General features: G+C 37.9%; 1 protein-coding gene across 7 annotated transcripts in view; it reads right to left on the bottom strand.

Annotated features, from left to right (window-relative positions):
- Nucleotides 1-21,114, bottom strand: part of Sorcs1 (sortilin related VPS10 domain containing receptor 1) — a 600,968-nt gene that overhangs the window by 275,317 nt on the left and 304,537 nt on the right. For all 7 annotated transcript variants that reach the window (XM_004659364.3, XM_045156924.1, XM_045156934.1 and 4 more), the window contains exon 3: nt 15,295-15,394. In XM_004659364.3, coding sequence (XP_004659421.2) covers nt 15,295-15,394 — 100 coding nt within the window. The remainder of the gene's footprint in view (nt 1-15,294; nt 15,395-21,114) is intronic.

Genomic DNA, 21,114 nt, shown 5'->3' with positions numbered 1-21,114 from the left:
TAAATGCTTTCATGACACAAACAGAGAGATCTGAAATAAATAACCAAACTATCCATCTAAATGTGTTAGAAAAACAAGAAGAATCCAACTATAAGAGCTCTGGATGGAAAGAAATTGGAAACTTAGAAAATAATTTTTAAAAATCACTGAAACACAGAGCTGGTTATTTGGAAAAATTAACAAGATTGATAAACCTAATACCCAATAAAGAAAGACTCAAGGAGTTCCCATTGAGATTGGGAACATGACAGGGGCCCCACTGTCATCACTACTCTTTTTTATAAGACATTTATTTATTTATTTATTAAAGACAGAGAGGGAGAGAGAGAGAGAGAGTGAGAATGGGCACACCAGGGCCTCTCATCACTGCAAACAAACTCCAGATACATGCAGCACCATGTGCATCTGGCTTACATGGGACCTGGAGAAACAAACCCACATCCTTAGGCTTTGCAGGCATGCACCTTAACCTCTAAGCCATCTCTCCAGCCCCTCACCACTACTCTTCAACATAGTAGAACATAGAAGTTCTAACACAAGCAGTAAGACGGGAGAAAGAAATAAAAGGGATCCAAAGTGGAAAGGAAGAAATCAAGTTAGCCCTATTTACAGATGACATAATCTTATTCATAAATGACCTAAAAGTCTCCAATTCAATACTTTGAAAGGTGACTAATTCCTTCACTAATGTGACAGGATATAGAATCAGTTCACAAAAGTCAGTAGTCTTTCTATATGCAAAGAACAAATGTATAGAAAAAGTAATCAGCAAGGCTGTTCCATTTTCAATAGCAAAACAAAGAAATCAAATAACTTGGAATAACCCTAACCAAGGATTTTAAAGACTTACATAATGAAAACATTAAACATTCAAGGAAGAAATTGTGGTATTGATGAGAAAGATGTATGAGGTCCTCAAAACAAGACAGGCTTCTGTCAAAGCACTTGATTATCTGCCTGAGGCAAAAGACAAGACCCTATTGCTGAAGACAGCATATGCTGCTAACACAGAACATGGAAAGACCTGGCTGAAATCTGGATGATAGGCAGTGCCCAGATTTTTGGGTCCAGCACTACTGGAAAGTGCTACATGAGCTATTGGGGGAAAGTGGCCAACAATAGTCTGAGCAACCAGAGGTCTCTGCTACTCAGAAGTAAACACGTTGACAGGATGTCCACACCAGTGCAATAGTGGAAGACAGCCTCGGTGGGTAACCAATATCTTTCTGCTTGGCTAAGAGATCCACTCAGTATAAAGGAACCCAGATCTGGAAATAGGAACCAGGTCATAATCCTATGGAGAAAAAGATTATGCTCTCCAGTGTCATGCTCTCACTAGTCTTTGGCTAAAAGGGGGTTTACATACATCAAATTCTCCCTAAATTAATAATGATTATCCCATTTAACTATGCTGGCTCCAGTCTCCATTATAGAATCTGTTCTTTTTCAGAAGGTAGCATGTCCCAAGGAGATAAACCATCCTTCATGCATCAGTAAAGCCACAGCTGAAACCTCAGAGAAATTGTGGAGGTGAACAATAGTGTTGTTTCCATAATGAACCTGACAATCAGCACCAGGGTGAAGGAGACAGATCCCGAGTACACTCAACACTTACCAAAGCAGAGATCCAGAGGTTCCTAAGAGCTCATCACTGAAGTAGACTTAAAAATCACCCACCACGGTTTAGGGAATTTTGCAGAAGAAGGGATAGAAAGATTGTAAGAGCCACTGGTTAAGACATCATGCCTAGAGGCATTGCCTCCCCTCAAAATGGATTGCTGCTCCCACAATATGTTAACCTACAATCCCATGGGGGAATACCTGCAATCCCACTGAGGAGGGTCCCTGGTGGAATGGGGACAAGTGCAAGGGAAAAGAGGCTCACAACACATGATGCATCCATGCAAAATATGTTGTTAATAATAATAAATGAAAAATGCTTGTAAAATTGAAAATAAATTTCATTATTACATTGAAATCATAAGTCAAATGCTCAAGAAGATATGTTGGTTGGATCTAATTAGTCTTAATAGTTTGCTATTAATGGAAATTAATGTGATTTAAGATTCAAAATAGGCATGAATTCATTTAAAACTGGAAATCTCTCCAAGCTACATACTGTGCTCTGTGAACACTGCTTCCTTGCAGCACGCATACTAAAAGACAGTTTTCATCTTCCTATTGCCCTTCTCCTCTAACAAATATTTGCTTCTCTGTGAAAGCTTCTTAGAATCCCTAAAGACAATTCTATGTACATAGCTATCATGATACCTAAGTTCTATACTACAGTTGATTGTTTAAACATCTGTCACCTCTATCAGGTTGTACAACACTTAAGAGCAAGAGGATGTCTTCTATTTCTATCCAACTTCAGTTCTTAAAATAAAAAAAAAAAACTGATAAAATGAGCATGCCACAGCATCTTCTCAGGGTGACAAATGCCAGGTTAAGCTATAGCCATAGACTCTGAAAGAAAAAAAAAAAAAGAAAGAAAGAAACTAATAACAATGAAAACAACATTTCTTTAATGCTCACTTATATGAAGATACTGTTTCTTACTTGTTTTGACTCTTCTTATAAATGCCTTAGGATGTTGACACAATTATTACATTTTACTTTAAAGAGGAGGAAAATATCACAGAAAAGCTCAGCGCAAACCAGTGAACAAATAGTACCTTGTCTAAAGGCACCTAACTAGGATGTGCCTTAGCTGGAATATAAAGCTGGGAAAACTGGCACCATGGTCAATTAAATTAACCATTAATCAAGAATGATGACTTCACTCCGTCAAAAACATGTAAGTGTACAGTTACAGGAAACAGATATAGGTAGGTCTCACTGACCCATGCTGAAAAGATAAGGTAGGTGCCCAAACATCACCGGTACTTAGGAGAGGAATAGAGATGCACAAAGAGAAGTTAACCTTCAAAAGAGAGTCAGTATAGCCTAATTGTAGGCAGCAGTCAATATCTGAATTTGCTCCTAGGGAGCCCAGATCTAGGTTCCCACATCTTGAGTGATAATTGTGTTTTCCTTCCTGGCAAAAACAATTTCAGCCGCAGTCATCAACATCTTTCTCCCATTTGAGGCCACTCAGGAAGAACAAAGATAAAGGTGAATTGTACTCCCCCAAAGGCTTAGTGAATTCTTGCTAAATTAGCCATCTTCACTTTCACAGGTGTCAAGAGATTCTTCTGCTGTTGAACATATTTATGGTTTTATTATTTTTTTTTAATTTCAGCCCACTGCCCTTTGCATTAATTTTCCCTCCTTATTATTGCATTTTCTTAAATTTTCTGCAGTAGTTTCTTCCTTCTTCCCTCGTGGATGCACATCTGTGCCTTCGCAGCTATCCCTCTTCTGCTCTTGCCTGCTAGTGGTATGTGTCCAGGTTGTTTTCTTTTCCCTATTCCTTCTTTTTCCCCATTCATCTACAAGGTCCTTTTGTCCACTACAGGCATGCTCATTTCTTGGTGGCAGATGCTGTAAGCCTTGGAAACATTTAGTAACCAAGTGCCAAAACAAACATACATAGCCCCAAGAAATCAGGATAAAACTGTGAGAATAGAACCGCAACATTGCATATTCCATCCTGTATGTCTTTTAACCTAGGAGTATCTAAAGAGTCCTTGTTACCCAGGGGTTACTGTGTTTTTATTTTGCAGAGTGTATTATAAATAGGTGAAACATAAATAACAAGAGATTCATATAGTAGAGTTAAAAAAAAAAAAAAAAAAAAAAAAACACCACCCGGGAAGCAGAGGCCCTGGTGGAACACAAGGGCAATACATCAAAAGATTACCTCAAGGAAAAGGTCAAGTCAACAAAAATGTCTGAATGGAAATCACTTAACTCCTGAGGCTGGTAGTAGTCTCTTAATTTCTCTGGGGATGAAAAGGTAGTTTTCATTAAAGATCAATCCACACTGACGTTTTCCTGACATCACCAAGAGAATGCTGGGGGCAGCTCTGATATACTGGAGTGGAACATCCCCACCCCCTAGTAATTTGGCACATTTCCTGTAGTGGAAGGCACTCATCTTCATCCATCATGACAGCAGCATGGGCTACTCACTAGAAACAAATGTTCTGGATACAGGATGTCAAACACTGAATGATGGAAACCCCTGAGAAACCACAGGGAGTGTGCTGGAGGCAAACAGAGCAGAATGTTGAAAGGACCTCTGACCACATTCTACAGCAGAGCGTAACTTGGAACCAACCTGAAATAATACATTTGACCTTCATAAAAGGGTAATAGATGGGCATTTAACATTAGGCTAGGCGGACTTCAGGAAGCACAGGCTCTATAAGGACAGATGATGTGATAAAAATAAATAAATAAGTATCTCTTTAGTAAGTAAAGCTTGATCCACAAAAGAAGTTAAGCTTACAGTCTACTACATATTTTTTGAAGATTGGTTAGATTCTGAAGAGTATCCATTCATAGATGAGAATTTCACATCACCCGGCCACTGAGGCCAACTTCCAGTTTTTAAATATTTTATTTACTCATTTGAGAGACATAGAGAAAAAAGAGGCAGACAGAGAGAGAGAGAGAGAGAGAGAGAGAGAGAGAGAGAGAGAGAGAGAGAGAGAATGAGGAGAGAGAGAGAATGAGAAAGAGAGAAGGGGTACACTAAGGTCTCTAGCCACTAAAAACAAACTCCAGATGCATGCACCTCCTTGTGCATCTGGCTTATGTGGGTACTGTGGAATTTAACCTGGATCCTCAGGCTTCATAGGCAAGCACCTTAACTGCTAATCCATCTCTTTTGCCTAGCCACCTACCTTTTGAGTACCAGTCAGCAACAGTATAAAATTATGTAGATTTACTGTCAGTCTTACTTCATAGTATTTAGAGACTGATTGAATAGATTATTATTTTCATTACCTTTATTTGCTAAAAGGTAAACAATGGGACAGAGAGATGTGTCTCAGCAGTTAAGGTGCTTGTCTGCAAAGCCTAGGCTCTCAGGTTAGATTCCCCAGTACCCACATAAGCCAGATGTACAGGGTGGCACATGTCTAGAGTTTATTTTCAGTGGCTAGAGGCCCTGACACTCCCATTCTCTCTCTATCTGTGTCTTTCTCTCTCTCTTTCTCCTCTCTCTCTCTTTATTTTATTTTAAAAGTAAATAAAACAAAAACAGATTTCTATTTTTTTAGATAAAATTACCTTAATAGAAAAGATAGCTCTGTGGACTTAACAACCTTTTTATTTAATTATATAGCTAAATACCTGTATTTTTCCCTAACATATAAATATGGCTACTGAAATCATGTCTTAGACTCTTAGTAACCCATTAATTTTGCCTTCATACAGGTACCAGTTAGGTTTTAAAGTCATTGATTCATGATTAATTTTTAATGTAATATACAGTTATGAAATGTGATAGACACTGTATCATACAGATGAAGAATGACAATCATGGGATGTTAGTGAGACCAGAAACTTCCAGCTACTAGATCCTACTTCATACTGCACAAAGTAAAACAGTAAAGTATCCATTATTTAAATCAGTTCTGCAAACTCACAACAATCAGGTGATATCAGGGATGGTGAGGAGAAAAGAGATGCGATGAAATACATTTCAGACACCATGAATCACAAATTTGTTCCCTATACTTGATGCTATGTTTAATTATTAAACAAATTATAAACACACAGCTAATATGGAACAAAAATCAACCAAACACTTGATATATGCTATATGATATAATATACAGTGTTCAAATGGAAAAGAATGGCCTTATGAACATATCTTTATGAATGTTATTATAGTATAAAATGTCAGAGCATGTGGCTATTTAAGATGCACAGAAAGAGGAATATCTAAAATCAGTCTCTCTCTCTCTCTCTCTCTCTCTCTGTGTGTGTGTGTGTGTGTGTGTGTGTGTATGTGTTTCTAATGGAGTTCTCTAAACCCCAGGAGTTCCCTGCAGCCACCCTAAGGCAACAAACCTCCTGGCACTCCCCTTGCTTCAAAGAGAACATCCTGTCATGATTACACAGTGTGTTTGACAACCGAAGTCTTGGATAACTGTTGGAAAATCAACCAAAGGAAGTGTGTGTGTGTGTGCATTTGTGTGTGATAAAGCTTTCTTAGATTTTATATTTTAATACTCAGGAAGATAAGTGGATAATAATCAATGGCCCTGAACAACATAAATACTCAGATTTATCAGAAGTGATATTTTTCTATAACTATCATTTTCCAGGTTAAGTGAAGGATAGCAAACAGATATTCACTAAGAAGTTCGGAAAAGGCCACTTCCACTCTGAGTTCATTCATGACACCTCTTTATGAATGAAACATATATTCTTTTTAAAGATTAGAGGCAAACAGATGAGTTTGTGTACAAAGAGGCAGATAAAAGAGTTTAGGGTAGAATGAGCAAATACTGAGTGCCTGCCAAGGGAAATGTCATGTACCCCCTTTGATGTATTATACAATGCACGAGTTCCCCTTGGCCTTGCTAGCTAATATGAGAACTATGCAAGGCCTGGCACTTAAAGTTTAATCATGAGCTTCATATTTAGAGGAGATACAATTATAAATTATTGCCTAGAAATGACTAAAACCTATGGGATTCTTTATCGTTCTTATTCACTTGAAAGAAAAAAACAATAATGAGTCAAAGCTAGTGCCAGCAGGGCCTTTCCTTTGCAAGTTTTAGCCCCAGAGTCTAAATTCCACCATTAAGTTCAAGTCATGTACTCAACCATGTGTTCAGCACCTTCTGCATAGACCACATCCCCGAGCTGGGAGTGGTGTAGATTCAAAGCCCATTGGAGACCATTGTGTCTTTCAGGACCTTGACTTCTTAAAGAGAGATGAGACATGGCCACAAGCTCCCATAGCATGTTGTATGATCTTACAGAAATGGCATTTCATATTGCTTCTCTTTTACCCCAGCAAAGTCACTAAACTCTCGATTTCAGTTTCTATATATATTAAATGAATGAATAGGAATGTATAAGCCCCATCTTTTAGAATCTGATTCAATGATGGAATGATTCACTCAAAGATACATTAGGATACTTTATCAATCCTACCTCTTTCTCATCCCTAAAAGTCACATGAAAACCATGAAAAAAAAAAAAAGATGCCAGGAGAAATTAAACAAGCCTAAGGAGAAAAAAGACACAAGTCAATCATCAAACACTGACACAGAATGTGACACACACAGTATTGGGGTCAAAACGAACCTCTGGAGAAAATGCAAACAGTGTTTAATGCTGGCAGGTACCAAGGGACTTGCAAGAAAGATCAATGTGCTATAAAGGAAGGGTCCTATTTATAGGATGAAAGTCTTAAGATTCTCTCAGCAGGAATGATATTAATTGAGAAGTGATAACAGAAATATGCAGGAGAGGGGATATAAAAGTGGCACAAGGAATATAAAATTTTCCAATACTGTCTCCCCCCCCCCCAATAACATAATATATATACATTGCAAGATTATAGAGGCTAAATGAACAGGTAGTTTGAAGATAAAACTAAACTACCCCTCCAACCCCTGTTTTTAAGGGAGGACCATGGAGGTTGGTTGACTGGTGGTTGGAATGGTATCATTTCTATAACACATAGAGTAAAAGAACTTTGTCTTTTAAGGAAGAATACAAGTAAACTTGATAAGAATTAAAGGGTAACAGCATTCAGGAGGCAGAGATAATGTGAGTTCGCAGTGAGTTCAAGGCCACCTGAAACTATATAGTGAATTCTAGGTCAGCCTGGGCTAGAGCAAAACCCTACCTCAGGAAAAACAAAAACAAAAACAAACACTTACATACAAATAACCTCAAGTTATGAATAATTGACTAAGATAAATTTTAAATAAAAGAATATGTTATACTTTGGACTAAACAGCAACTCGATTCACAAGTAAGTATCCAGGCAATTTTCTGAATCATTGCAATGTGTTTGGTACTTTTTATGCATACACATCTCATCTAGTGTAAGTGGCTGTTAGGGTTTTAACAGTAATCCTAAAATGTACTACAGGGAGAGCTGTGGTGGTTTGATTTACGTGTCCCATATAAACTTAGGTGTTCTGAAGGCTACATTCCCAGCTGATAGTGATTTGGGAATTAAAACTCCTGGAGTGAGTGTATTGTTGGGGGATGGGCTTATGGGTGTTATAGCCAGTTTTTGCTTGCCAGTGTTTGGCACAATGTCCTGTTGCTATTGTCCACCTTATGTTGGCCAGGGGGTGTTGTTCACCCTCTGATCTTGCCATCAATTTCCCTGCCATTGTAGAGCTCCCCTCGAGCCTTTCTTTTCCCCCCCAAAGCTGCTCTTGGTTTGGTGATTTCTACCAGCAATATGAATCTAACTGTAACAGTAAGTGGTACTGAGGAGTGGGATTGCAGACTGTACAACTTTGGCCTTTTGGAGCTGATTTCAAGAGGAATGTGGAAGGATTTGAAACCTTGGCCTAAGAGATTACTTGCAGTGCTATAAGCACAGATTGATAGACTATTCTGGTCAGAGTTGAAAGACCTGAATGCATTAAGAACTATCGACTGTGGGGTTTGGCTTGTGAGGGTGAGAAAGGGCTTTGCCTGGAATATGATTGAAGCAGTTTGTGTGAGAGGGTGGCTGTTATGCAAGTGTCCTGAGAATGTGTACAAGGTTGCTTTGCATGGAGATGGACTGGTGTGAGCAGAGGTATATGGCACAGATGTGAAATCTTTGGGCTGAAACTTCTCAGTCAGCTGCAATTATATGAGATTATGCCCTTTGAGATTGAGTTCGGTGACCTGCACCTGGGTAACAAAAAGAATGTGGAATTGTTTTGAAGGGGCCTGAGTACTCAAGGAGTGTCCTGTTCTGCAAAGTCTGCTATATTCCCTCCTGGGTTAACAAATTGGCACTGTAATTGGTATTATGGACTTGGAAACTTATCATTGGCTAGAGTTGTTGGACATGAAGCTACAGAGCTTGATGTTTGCCCTGGTTGTTTTAAATCTGGTATTGGTTGAATATTTCTTTGCTATGTTCAATGCCATCTTTTTCAATGTGAATGCTTATTCTGTGTCATTATGGGTTTGGGGGGGTTGGTATTATGGCTCAGTTAAAAGACTGTGGACTATGGGGGTGTTTGATAATCATTGGGTTTGATAAAAACTATGGGAACTTTTAAAGTTGGACTGAATGCATTGTATTTTACATCATGGATGGTTATCAGTTTATGGGGGTTGGGGTGTAAGGTGGTGGTTTGATTCAGGTGTCCCCCATAAACTTAGGTGTTCTGACTGCTAGTATCCAAACTCCTGGATATTTGGGAATTAACACTTCCAGGAAGCAGTGGTATTGTTGGGGGCAGGCTTATGGGTTTTATAGCCAATTTCCCCAAGCCAGTGTTTGGCACACTCTCCTGTTGCTATTGTCCACTTTATGTTGCCCAAGGGGTAATGTCCACCAGCTGCTCATGTCAGCATTTTTTCTGTCATTGTGGAGATTCCCCTTAAGCCTGTAAGCCAGAATAAACCTCCCCCCCCCCAAATCTTCTCTTGGTTGGTTGATTTCTACCAGCAATATGAACCTGACTGAAAAAAATAATCTTTATATGATTTCAGTGTGTTATGCAACCATTAAAATTCAGCCAGTCATGTAAGTTAATGTGTCTCATTTTAACCCAGTGAAATATGCTAGTTCTCAGTCAACTTAGGTAACTACATTAACCTATTAATTTGATGTCATAATAGAAATAAATTTAAGTATAAAATGTGACATGATAAAATGTGAAACATAATAAATGATATTCATCAAACAGAAAAAAAAATTATTAAAGATTTCAGCATTGACATTTTTCCTTTGTTACATTTATGTTAGCTTACCCATAACCCTCTGCATCCTGTCTGTTACTTTCAAGTTTGAGTTAAATCATCCTTTCCCAAGGCACACTGTATGTGTATAGCCCAGAAAGCTCTATAGACATGAGCATGCCTTGTGATTTATCTGGAGCTGGAGGTGGGAGAAGTGTTCTTGCTTAGAGACATGGTGACAGATAGCTACCCACCTGCCCACTGGCCCAGGGACACATTCAGCCTTGTTCTTTCCAAAAAGCCTCGTATATCAGAGACTAGGTACCAGAGTCCTTCTCCAAGTATGACTGAGCTAGGGTAATGTTTAAGAGCAAGATTTCTGTATCTCTTAGTCAAGATTTCCTAGACTGACATATGATAGGGTGATAGTTTTTGCTGTTATGGACATATCCAAAACAAAAGCTGCTGCAATTTACTGCAGACTTATGGACAAAGGCCAGTGGATGATCATTACTCCAAACTATAAATAATGGCCTGCTTTATTTTAGACTCCAATTCCAGCAATGCCCTTAATAAGCTACCTGCAATACCAGGGCATGGTGCCTGAGGCTTGACATAGGATGACTAAGGTACTGTTCTTCTCCTTACCAATATCTGAAAATAGCCAACAAGAATGTAGATACAAACAGGATTGGGGGAACACAGCAGGCAGGTGTGCAGATGCTGTCAGTTTTATTCCAATTGCTTCCTCTGATGCAAAAATCACAGGAAACATCTTAACTTGTTAGAGAACCTAAAGAATTAATATTAAACCTTCACAGGGTCCTGTCCATCTCTTGAGGTATCACAAAAATCCTAGCAGAATGGAAGTGAACTTGTTTGCCTCTGTCCTGTGTAATTGTTAAAGTCAGAAAATTATTTCTCTTTGCTTCCTCCACCTTCTCCCTCTTCCACCTATTTCTTTATTCTTTCTCTTTTCCTCCATCCTCTTCTCCCTACTCCTCCATTTTCTCCTTCCTTCCCCTCTACTTCCTGCTCTTTTTTCTCCTCCCCCTTCTTTCTTTTTATACAAACTTTGTTGACTGGGGAAAATATATTCAAATTTTCAGATGTTGCCCAAGTACTATCTCTTTGGCTCACATATGTCCCTTTGTGGTATTCAAACTTCATGAGATAATCTTCTTCTTAAGTAGAAGAACTAGAACTTTACCAAATTTACAGTTACATCAGTTTTATTGGCATTTTTACCATTGTAATGATATTCAAGCTCCTGCAATATTTTTTAAATCCATCAGCATTTCAGCAGGAGACCCTGAAGATCTCATTTATCTGTTGAGAGGGGGGAAATAAATAAACAGCCACTTCTTTACGTTCACTCAAAAATACTGTGACTTGAAGGAGGCCCCCCCACCCATACCTGGGAAGTATCAACCTAGAGAAAGCCAATTTCACATAATCAGGGATGATGACTTCCCTTTTTCTGAAAGCAAGGTTTTCAAAGTCTTAATTCATAGCCGCTAACTACTGAGCAGCTTCTACAAAGGTCCTGATCACTATTCAAGTCTGGATCCTGGGAAACCAATTTGGTCTTGGGATCATCACTGTATATTCTCCAGCTACAGAAAACTTTATAATCATAACCTGTATTTGTCATATTACTTTAAAAAATAAAATTGAAAAACTGGACCCAAATGGCAATGGTACCATACAATTCTACATCCTAAAAGACAGACTTTTTAGGATGTAGACCAAAATCTGTCCAAGCAACTCATGGTCTAAGCTTCTCAGCAGCAAACAACATGATGCACACAAGTACAATAGTGGTATACAGCCATAATGGGACACCAGTTGCTCTTGATTTGGCTAACTGATCTGCTAGATGGAATAGACCCCATAGCTGGAGCTAGGAATCAAGTCAGAACCATATCCAATAATGAGCCCATGCTCCATTATCAAGCTCCCACCAATTGTGGGCTACAAGAGGGCTTATACCTATTAAATTCTTACTAAAAAAAAAAAAAAATAGGCACAGATTCTAAGATTCTAAGGAAAAAACCAGCCCATTCAACCTCAAAAGGACCCCAGCTGAAACTAAGAACAATTGGTGAAACAAAACAAGCAAGGGTGCTTCTTCCTTGGTGAACTTGGTACCAGCACAAGGGTGAAGGATATCAACACAGAACACAATCAACTCCTACCAAACCAGATACCCAGAGGCACAGAGGTCCACCAGACCTCATCACTGAAGCAGACCTAAAATGAACCCACCATGGCTAAGGCAGCAGGAAGAATGTCAGAGCCACACATTGGGTCATTATGCACAGAGCCATTGCCTCCTACCCATAACTGATAGCTAACCCCACAATGCAAAACCCATATCCCCCAACAAGGGGGTTCCTGTGGAGGTGGAGGACAGGGAAGTGGCTAATGATGGTAACAATATGACTGTATACATTGTGTATATAACTAATAAAATAAATAAATAAATAAAGCAGAACAAATCTAAGACTATTCCAGCTGTAAATGCCTTGATTATAACACATTACAAATGGAAATGACTCAAGCTAAAGTCCCACTCAGTTTGGAGGTGAGAATGAATCAAGGCAGGGATAGTGATTCCTAAAGATTATTTCAGGAATCTTTCAGTTAAGAGTCATAATGTTTTTACCACTGAAGGGAATTGGATCACTAAAGATTGGATTCTAACTCATATCTCTCTTTATTTCACTGTGCCAACTGTCTTGCCTAGCTTACAATTCCTTGCTTGTTCAATTAAATTTACTAAAAATGTGAACAAGCAGTAAAATCAATATAGATTACAAGAATCAATTTTAAGCCAACCAACAACTAAATCTTATTATGAAATACAGACTGTAAATTCAAGTTTCTCATTTTGAGATTGCATAAAGCAAATCAAAATTGTTTAATTACTGATGTTTCACTAGTAAGTAAGTAAGGAAGGAATAGCCAGGCTATAACTCTAACACTGAACTGTGAGGTCTGGTAGTGTGGCCATCCACCACATGTAGCTATATAAATTTAAGCTTATTTAAATTAAGTAATATTTAAAATTCAATTACTCAATTGTATATTTAAAATGTCAGCCACGGGGATGTGGAAAAAAAGGAACCCTTCTGCACTGCTGGTGGGAATGCAATCTGGTCCAGCCATCGTGGAAAACAGTGTGGAGGTTCCTAAAACAGCTAAAGATTGATCTACCATATGACCCAGCTACAGCACTCCTAGGCATATATCCAAAGGACTCATCTCATTTCCTTAGAAGTACGTGCTCAACCATGTTTATTGCTGCTCAATTTATAATAGCTGGGAAATGGAACCAGCCTAGATGTCCCTCAACTGATGAGTGGATAATGAAGATGTGGCACATTTATACAATGGAGTTCTACTCAGCGGTAAGGAAAAATGAAGTTATGAAATTTGCAGAAAAATGGATGGACCTGGAAAGGATTATACTAAGTGAGGTAACCCAGGCCCAGAAAGCCAAGCGCCACATGTTCTCTCTCATATGTGGATCCTAGCTACAGATGATTGGGCTTCTGCGTGAGAATGAAAATACTTAGTAGCAGAGGCCAGTAAGTTAAAAAGGAGACATAAAGGGAAGAGAAAGGAAGGGAGGAGGATACTTAATAGGTTGATATTGTATATATGTAATTACAATGATTGTAATGGGGAGGTAATATGATGAAGAATGGAATTTCAAATGGGAAAGTGTGGGGGTGGGGAAGGAGGGAATTACCATGGGATATATTTTATAATCATGAAAATTGTTAATAAAAATTAAAAAATAAAAAAATAAAAATAAATAAATAAAATGTCAGCCACAAGTTGTTTACGTCCAGGTTATTGGGCACTTAGATGAATATTCTTATCATCACAAAAGTTTCTCTTGAACACTCCTATTTATAGGATATAATCACTACTATTGCTCACGATAATTATGTGAAGCAGGAGGAACAGGATAATACAAAAATGAGAGTAAAGTGAAAACAATCATTAAGACTTTACTTCACTTGAAATGTCTAATTTCTTATAATCCTTCTAGTTTCTCTCACAAGTTAGGTACTATAATTATCCCCATTTTAAATTTGAGGACACTGTGCTTGGGGAGATGTAAGAACTCACCATGACCATGTGCTTAGCACTGAGCTTAGCTGTGTCTTTACTAAGCCATCTAAATCCAGCCTATGTTCACTGGGTATGATGTATCTTCTGGAGAATTTGGCATGCTCAGAATGAGAGGAAAGATTAAACTTCATATTGGTAGATCTTAAACTTATGTACATATCAGAAGCATCTGGTAAGCTTTCTCAAAACACCTGGTCCCTGATCCAGAGCAATAGGGATGGAACTGTGGCTGGCATATTTAGGAACTGCATAGGGCTTCTAATATTATAGTCAGGTTTGAGAATGACAAGCCAGAAGTCAGAAACTACCCAAGTCCACTAGCTGTATCCAATGAGAAATATGAGATGAGAACCTAGGTCACAGTGTTATAATGATAACAGGATCCAGTTTAGGATATATTAATAGGCAACACTTTTCTGAATCCAGTTACATATTATTAGTTCCTATAATTTACATAATGCTTGGGGATAATATGTCAGGATTCAAATTTTGCTAACACAAGTTTTTAAAAATATGTGGGTGTAACAGAACTGTTCTCATGATAAAAATTTCTCTTTCATTTAGAAGTAAGCATTGTATTTCTGAGAAAGTAGTTTGTCTAGTGAAAAGTAGATCACTCTTCATAGGGAATTACAGAGAATAATTACGTAGTGAAAGACTTATGGTCACCAAGGAAGGAACATAGGTTGTAGTCCCAATGATGCCTACAACTCTGAGATGGCCATACATTATTTATTTATTTTTTCTGAAACTCAGTTTTCTCATCTATCAAATAAGGGTGTTCTATATGATAATTCCCAAACTGTTGGCAACTTAGACCTATGGACAGAAGAGATTAAAGTCACCACTTTTACCAAATTTTACTTTTTGGACAGATATATTGACTCCATGTTAATAGTGTTGTGCAAAAAAATAAAATTCAGTTTGCCAATGAAACTTCACAATTTCCCACATTGTTGTTGGCCATGCATCCCCCTTACATCCTAGTTAATCTGTGTATTCCATGACAAGGGAAAATGAGAGCATCAGACAAAATCCCACCCTTCTTCTCCTTTGTCAAGACTAATTCTAATCCTTGTGACTGACTGGGGAGATCATTTTTTAGGATCCAGCATTTCCCATTCAGTAAGACACACTGCAGCTGCCTTTCTAAAATGGCAATGACAGATCCACCTCTCACTCTCCTCCATTCATAGGTGCTTATTTGGAAATTATGATGTGTCAGGCATTTCACTACCTTAACACCCATCAGTTCATCTTTACATCTCTTATCTCAGCTTAAGCATAATTGATTTTTAGGTAGCAAGAGAGATTAGCCAACCAAGACAGATGTCACATCATACATCAGTAGCATGCTGAATACACATTTCTTACCTTCCGCTTATTCGTCGGACACACATAGAGATAGCTCAAAATTGTCTTCAACCCCACTTTGTCATTTAGCTTCTCATAGGTTGTTCCATAATCGGTTGACCTGTAATTTGAAAGAAGCTTTAATGAGGACAGAAGTATATGTCATCTGGCTGCTTGTCAGTATAATGCATGTTTTACATAGTAGAATGGCTCTCGGGATGTTTCTAAATGATTCATGCTGCATAAAATGATGCTTAATTATGTACACAGTAGCATCATGTGAGTGGTTAACATTTGCATTTAAATTAAATTGGTAAAAATTAAAGTACCATCTTTCTGCTGCTCCTTAAAGTATGTACTTCACATAATGGATGCAGTTAATTTTAAAACATTAAGAGATGAGGGTATCCCTTGAATTGGCCAAAAAATCATATTTTTTTAATTAGCTGTAACATATCTAAACTTTATCTTTGGCATAATATAAAATAAGTTACTCTTGATTTATCTACAAATTGTCTTTTTATTCATGAGTCATAGGATAGATGGTGAGTTCCTTCCTTCAAAGGGCATTCAGTCTCTTCCCATTACTTCAGAGGAAAAATATGTCTTAGTAAGAAGTGAAGTTTCACAACCTTCTCAATGTTTTTTTTTTTGTTGTTGTTGTTGTTATTTTTCATTTTAGGGATTAATTTCCTCGCAGCCTTCTGTTCTCACAAAAGAACTTCATGGTGTAATTCAGTTCTTCATGTATGTTTATGGAGCTAAAATTCACTGGACACTATGAAGATGTAGAGTGGAACACACTGGCTGCTCTCAAAAAGCTACCAGCTTTATCAGAGAGAGAGAGAAATATGATCCAATAGTCAGGTGCAATGACAAGGATATAAACTAAGAATTCATAGAAAATAAGGGTGGGTTAACAAAAAAGCAAACAATATAATCTTTTCTTCTCACCTTTATTTATTTAATTTTAAAACTATATGAATTTATTTATTTGTTTGTTTGAGACATAGAGAACCAGGCAGGTATGTGTGTGTGTGTGTGTGTGTGTGTGTGTGTGAGAGAGAGAGAGAGAGAGAGAGAGAGAGAGAGAGAGACACAGATAGAGACAGAGACAGAGACAAAGACAGAAAGACGGGGGGGTGGGCATGCCAGGGCCTATAGCCATTACAAGCAAAGCTCTAGATACATGCTAAATCTTGTGCATCTGGCTTTACATGGGTACTAGGAAATCAAACCTAGGTCCTTTGGCTTCATAGGCAAGCAGCTTAATCACTAAGCCATCTCTTCAGCCCCTCAATTTACTTTTAAATTTGAGAAGTTACAAATTCCTACAGGACCTAACAACTAATAGTTGCCTCTTTGTGTAACTGCCTCAGAAGAAGAGTCCACTCTGAACTCAAGAGAGCTGGAGCAAGAAAGCTCTACATAAGTATTGCTGGAATCAAGCATATATTCTGGCCTGAGAACCAAAACATTTCTTCTGAAAGTTTGTACACAAATGGTACATACTAAAAGGTCAATGCATCAGAGGGTTTAGATGGCATTCCAAACCACAGAGGAATGGGGAAAAAATAACTCTGCAAAGTATTATCAATGTTGGCATAGAGGATTTGTAACTGCATTTCTTCAGGACTGCCTTACAATCTTCCATTTGGTAGCCAGCAATTCTGCTTCAGAACGCCTCCACAAGTCTCATCCAAGGGCCCCATTTCTTTTTTCATGGCTTCTTGTACACACAATGCATTTTGATTGCATTAACCCCCATTACCCTCTTTTGTCCCCCTTCCTGTGACACCCTTCCTCTTCCCAACTCAACTTCCTTCTACTTTAATGTCTTTTTTAAAATTACTTGAATGAGTCTAATTAGGGCTGAGCAGGATGGGAAGTCAGTTACAAAATTTCTTAAAATACTCCTCTGAAATTCCTATTTTCTTCCCTCTTCACATTCACATTGATATGAGGAGATTTTCTGTTACTTCTAAAGAAATGCCTAATATATTTTTCTTCACTTGGACTTGATGTTGGGCTTCACTCAACTCATACCATAGCATTCCTGTACCTGTTTTAGGACTTGTCTGTCTGTAAATTTTTGCTAGTTTTTATTCAGCTTCTTTATGTATATTTGTAATTTCTGTTAACAGGTACCCAGGTGATTATTTTCCCAAATAGGAAAGAGATGCTACATAGGCAAATGTGGGTGGGAGGTGCATGTGTGCATGTGCATATGGTTACGTCCAAACCTAACATGACAAAAGGTATGGAGTGAGCCACTCAGATTTGCATTAGTCATTTCTCTCCAGGGTGTACACAGCGCCTAACTGGATACATTTCTCTTATTTTGAAATCACTCATTAATGGTTCCAGCTCTTTTAAGGTGTCTGCTATTATTCTTTGTACAATCCTTATATCTTAACTTTACAAAGCTTAAATTTGGAACCAAAGTTCATGAATTTTTCATTCCAAATACAGCAGTCGGTCTAATCATTGGACATTTGTAATAATAAATAGATATAAAAAAATAAAATGAGTAATGCATTTTTACCTACTCAGATGGTATAGATTGACTGTTGTCTAATGAAGTTTCATAACTAGAATGAAGGCATCGGCAAGTATCAGAAGATAACCTCACAGCTGGCTGATATAGATTGCCACCGTGACACAGGAATGAAAATATTAAATGTTTGCCAGCTAGTTGATGGACATTTCATGCACTGTCCTCTGAGGAGTTGATCCTCCAGTATCAGAGAGATGGTCTCTCAGCTGGGTAACACCTGGGTTTCCACACCATTTGACAAACACAAGATTTAGGGCTGGCACAGAAGAAAGCCTCCAGAAACTTGCTGTAGTACCAAGGCTAGAACACGGACTTGCTGGTAAATATCTGCCCAAGTAGCTTCATTCTCAGTACACTAGGAACAGTATACTTGGGGGTGGTGCTGTGCCTCTAATTAGCAGGTGTCAGAGGCTCCCAGTGATCCTCATAGGGATACTTGGCAGGAGCAGTAGTTTCCAAAGACCATGGACTATGCATGAGCAGATGAGGCAGCGTCAGCGGTAGGCTGATGGTGAGACATTGCCACAGTTGTTAAAATATTTTAAATGCCATCCCTCAGCATTTTAGAGAATAGATCCCCAAGATTAAAGAGGTGGGAAAATGCTTGATTACATAAAATATAGTACCCCTTTACTTCATAATTTATCACAATTACATGATTCTGACACTGTCCCTCTAAGATCATGTAGCGGTTTCCAAATATATTTGATTATAGGATTTATTATTAAGTGATACCGAATGAGATTAGTGTTTCAAGCAACACACATTGGGAAATACAATATCATAAGAAAAAATGCAAAAGAAAGACAATAACTTGGTTACCTAAGGAAAGAAGGATAGCAAAAGTATTTGAAACAAATATAATTTGCAAACATGAGAGCTCAGCACTTAAAGGTGTTTGTTTGCAAAATTTGTTTGTCTGGGTTTGATTCCCCAGCATCTACATAAAGCCAGATGTCAAAAGTAAAACATGCATCTGTAGTTCATTTGCAATGTCAAAAGGCCCTATGATGCCCATATATTCTCTCTCTTGCATGCACTTACACACATACTCTCTCTTTCTCTCTGATTGTAAATACATAAATAAAATTATATATTAAAAATGCCCACTTGTGCTAACTACATAGTGAGTGTATGTACAAAAGGAAAAATCAAAATAAATACAAAAACAAATCAAATCAAATACAGGGTATTTAAGATATGTATACATAGAAGTATGTAAGATATGCTATATTTGTCTATGGATTTTAAGTTCGTATCATTTAAAATATTCTGAATAATTATTTGTGGTGTTATGATTTGTGTATAAATTGACTTATATGTAGATTAAAAAATAACCGAACTCCTGGCAACCCCTACACTATATTAGAAGAAGCTGAAAGTTTGAAAAACTGATTTCAGTAAAATACATATGTAAGTGATTAAAAACAAGTTTGCTTCCTTTGCTTTTGATCCTTAAGCCTTACTCTGTACTTCTAAGAAGGAGATCATAAGTGGTGATTATCAGAACATTTGAAAGCTTGTCCCTGCTAAGTATTTGCTAAATAGACAGAGCTGAGCTAAGCTGCTTTGAGCAGTGGAGACACTACTTCAGAGGCATCCTCCCAACCTCCCATGAACTTATGACATCTTTGAGATGGCAAAATCTCCCATGCCTCATGAAGAAAGGGTCCAAACAGCATGTGACTAACAAAACAAAATCTGCAGAAGTAAAACATGTGTTTGGATTTTCCCTACTATAATTGTATATGATCAAATGAAATAGTGAAGACAGAATCATTTATGGGATAAATTAATCCAGAAAAGTGCTTAGTGGAAATGACTGGTACATAATAAATACCCTATATGTGAGAGCTTTTCTTGTTCGTTTTCTAATGCATTTTTTTTTAATTACCTTTTGTGTTCCTTGCCCATTGCTCAATAATACCCATAATGTGAACCCTCAAGGAAAATCTTAATCAATGAAAATTATGTCAACTTAGTTTGCTGGGGAGACATTCATGAAGCTGTTACAACATTTTAAAATGTAGCTGAATTTATTCTTTTACATTTTAGAGGAAGAGATCTAGGACTTACATCAAAGAATGAGACATAAGGATTGCAATTGGGAAATGAAGATTTTGAAACTCTGCCTTGTTTAGCCCGAATTTCATTGCTAAATACATTATTGTGTTTAAAAACTCTAAGTATATTACATTAAAAAAAATAAATGATGTAGGACTGGAGAGATGGCTTAGCCATAAGGTGCTTTCCTACAAAGCCAAAGGACCCAGGTTCAATTCCCCAGAACCCACATAAGCCAGATGCATAAAGTGACATATGCATATGTAGTTAGTCTGCAGTGACTGGAGGGCAATGGAATACCCATTCTCTCTATATATATATCAAAAAAATAAATGAAAACAAAATATAATAAATAAGCAATATAGAGCTGGGAAGATACCTCAAAGCAGTTAAAGACAAGTTGTTTGCAAAGATGGCTGAGGTTTTAATTCCACAACACCCAAGTAAAGCCAGATACAAAGTGGCTTATTCATATGTGATCCCCATGAGCTTTAGATACTGAGCAGGAGAGCCAGGAAAATTTGAATCTTGCATGCCAACTAGTCTGACAATCTTGTTCAGTCTGGAATCAGCAAGAGTCCTTGCCCTAAAGAAGGTTGAGCACAGACACCTGAATGTTGTCCTCTGACCACTCTACACGTGCCCCATAACACATACTACCATCACACATAAATAAAAATTTAAGACATTTTAGAGGGGTTTCCAGAAAGATGGATCAATAGTTAAAGGTTCTTGCTTGTAAGCCTGATGACTGGAGGTCAGTCCTCATCAGCATACACGTAAATCTGAATGAAAAGTGGTCTCCCAGCATGAATATAGAAAGTGGAGGTAGGACAGAAGAACCTGGAAGCTTTGTAAGCAGCAGTGGAAAGAAAGACTCAGAGGCAAAAGAAAGGAGACTGAAGGAAAGGAGAAAGTACATCTTGAGTTTGTCATCTGATTCACTTTCTTGGGTTGGCATGAATATGCCTATGCATACACATTAAATACATGCCTGCACATAAATAAGTTATGAAGCAATAAACCTATGTTGTGTGTTTACAGTGGTATTTGGGCTCTTTATATGTGGAATCCTACAAATTACATCAGAGGGACACAAACTATAATCAACCAATATAAAACATGAGTTCCACATAGTCTTAGGGTGAGCCCTCCTGAGTGGCCCTCTGCCCTGATTCCATCTCCCCCACCTTACTCCCCCTGCTCTCCCCGCTCCAGCT

Source organism: Jaculus jaculus, chromosome 1 (genome assembly GCF_020740685.1).
Source record: "Jaculus jaculus isolate mJacJac1 chromosome 1, mJacJac1.mat.Y.cur, whole genome shotgun sequence".
In the NCBI taxonomy this organism is placed as follows: Eukaryota; Metazoa; Chordata; class Mammalia; order Rodentia; family Dipodidae; genus Jaculus; species Jaculus jaculus.
This window is presented reverse-complemented; position numbering and strand designations above follow the sequence as displayed.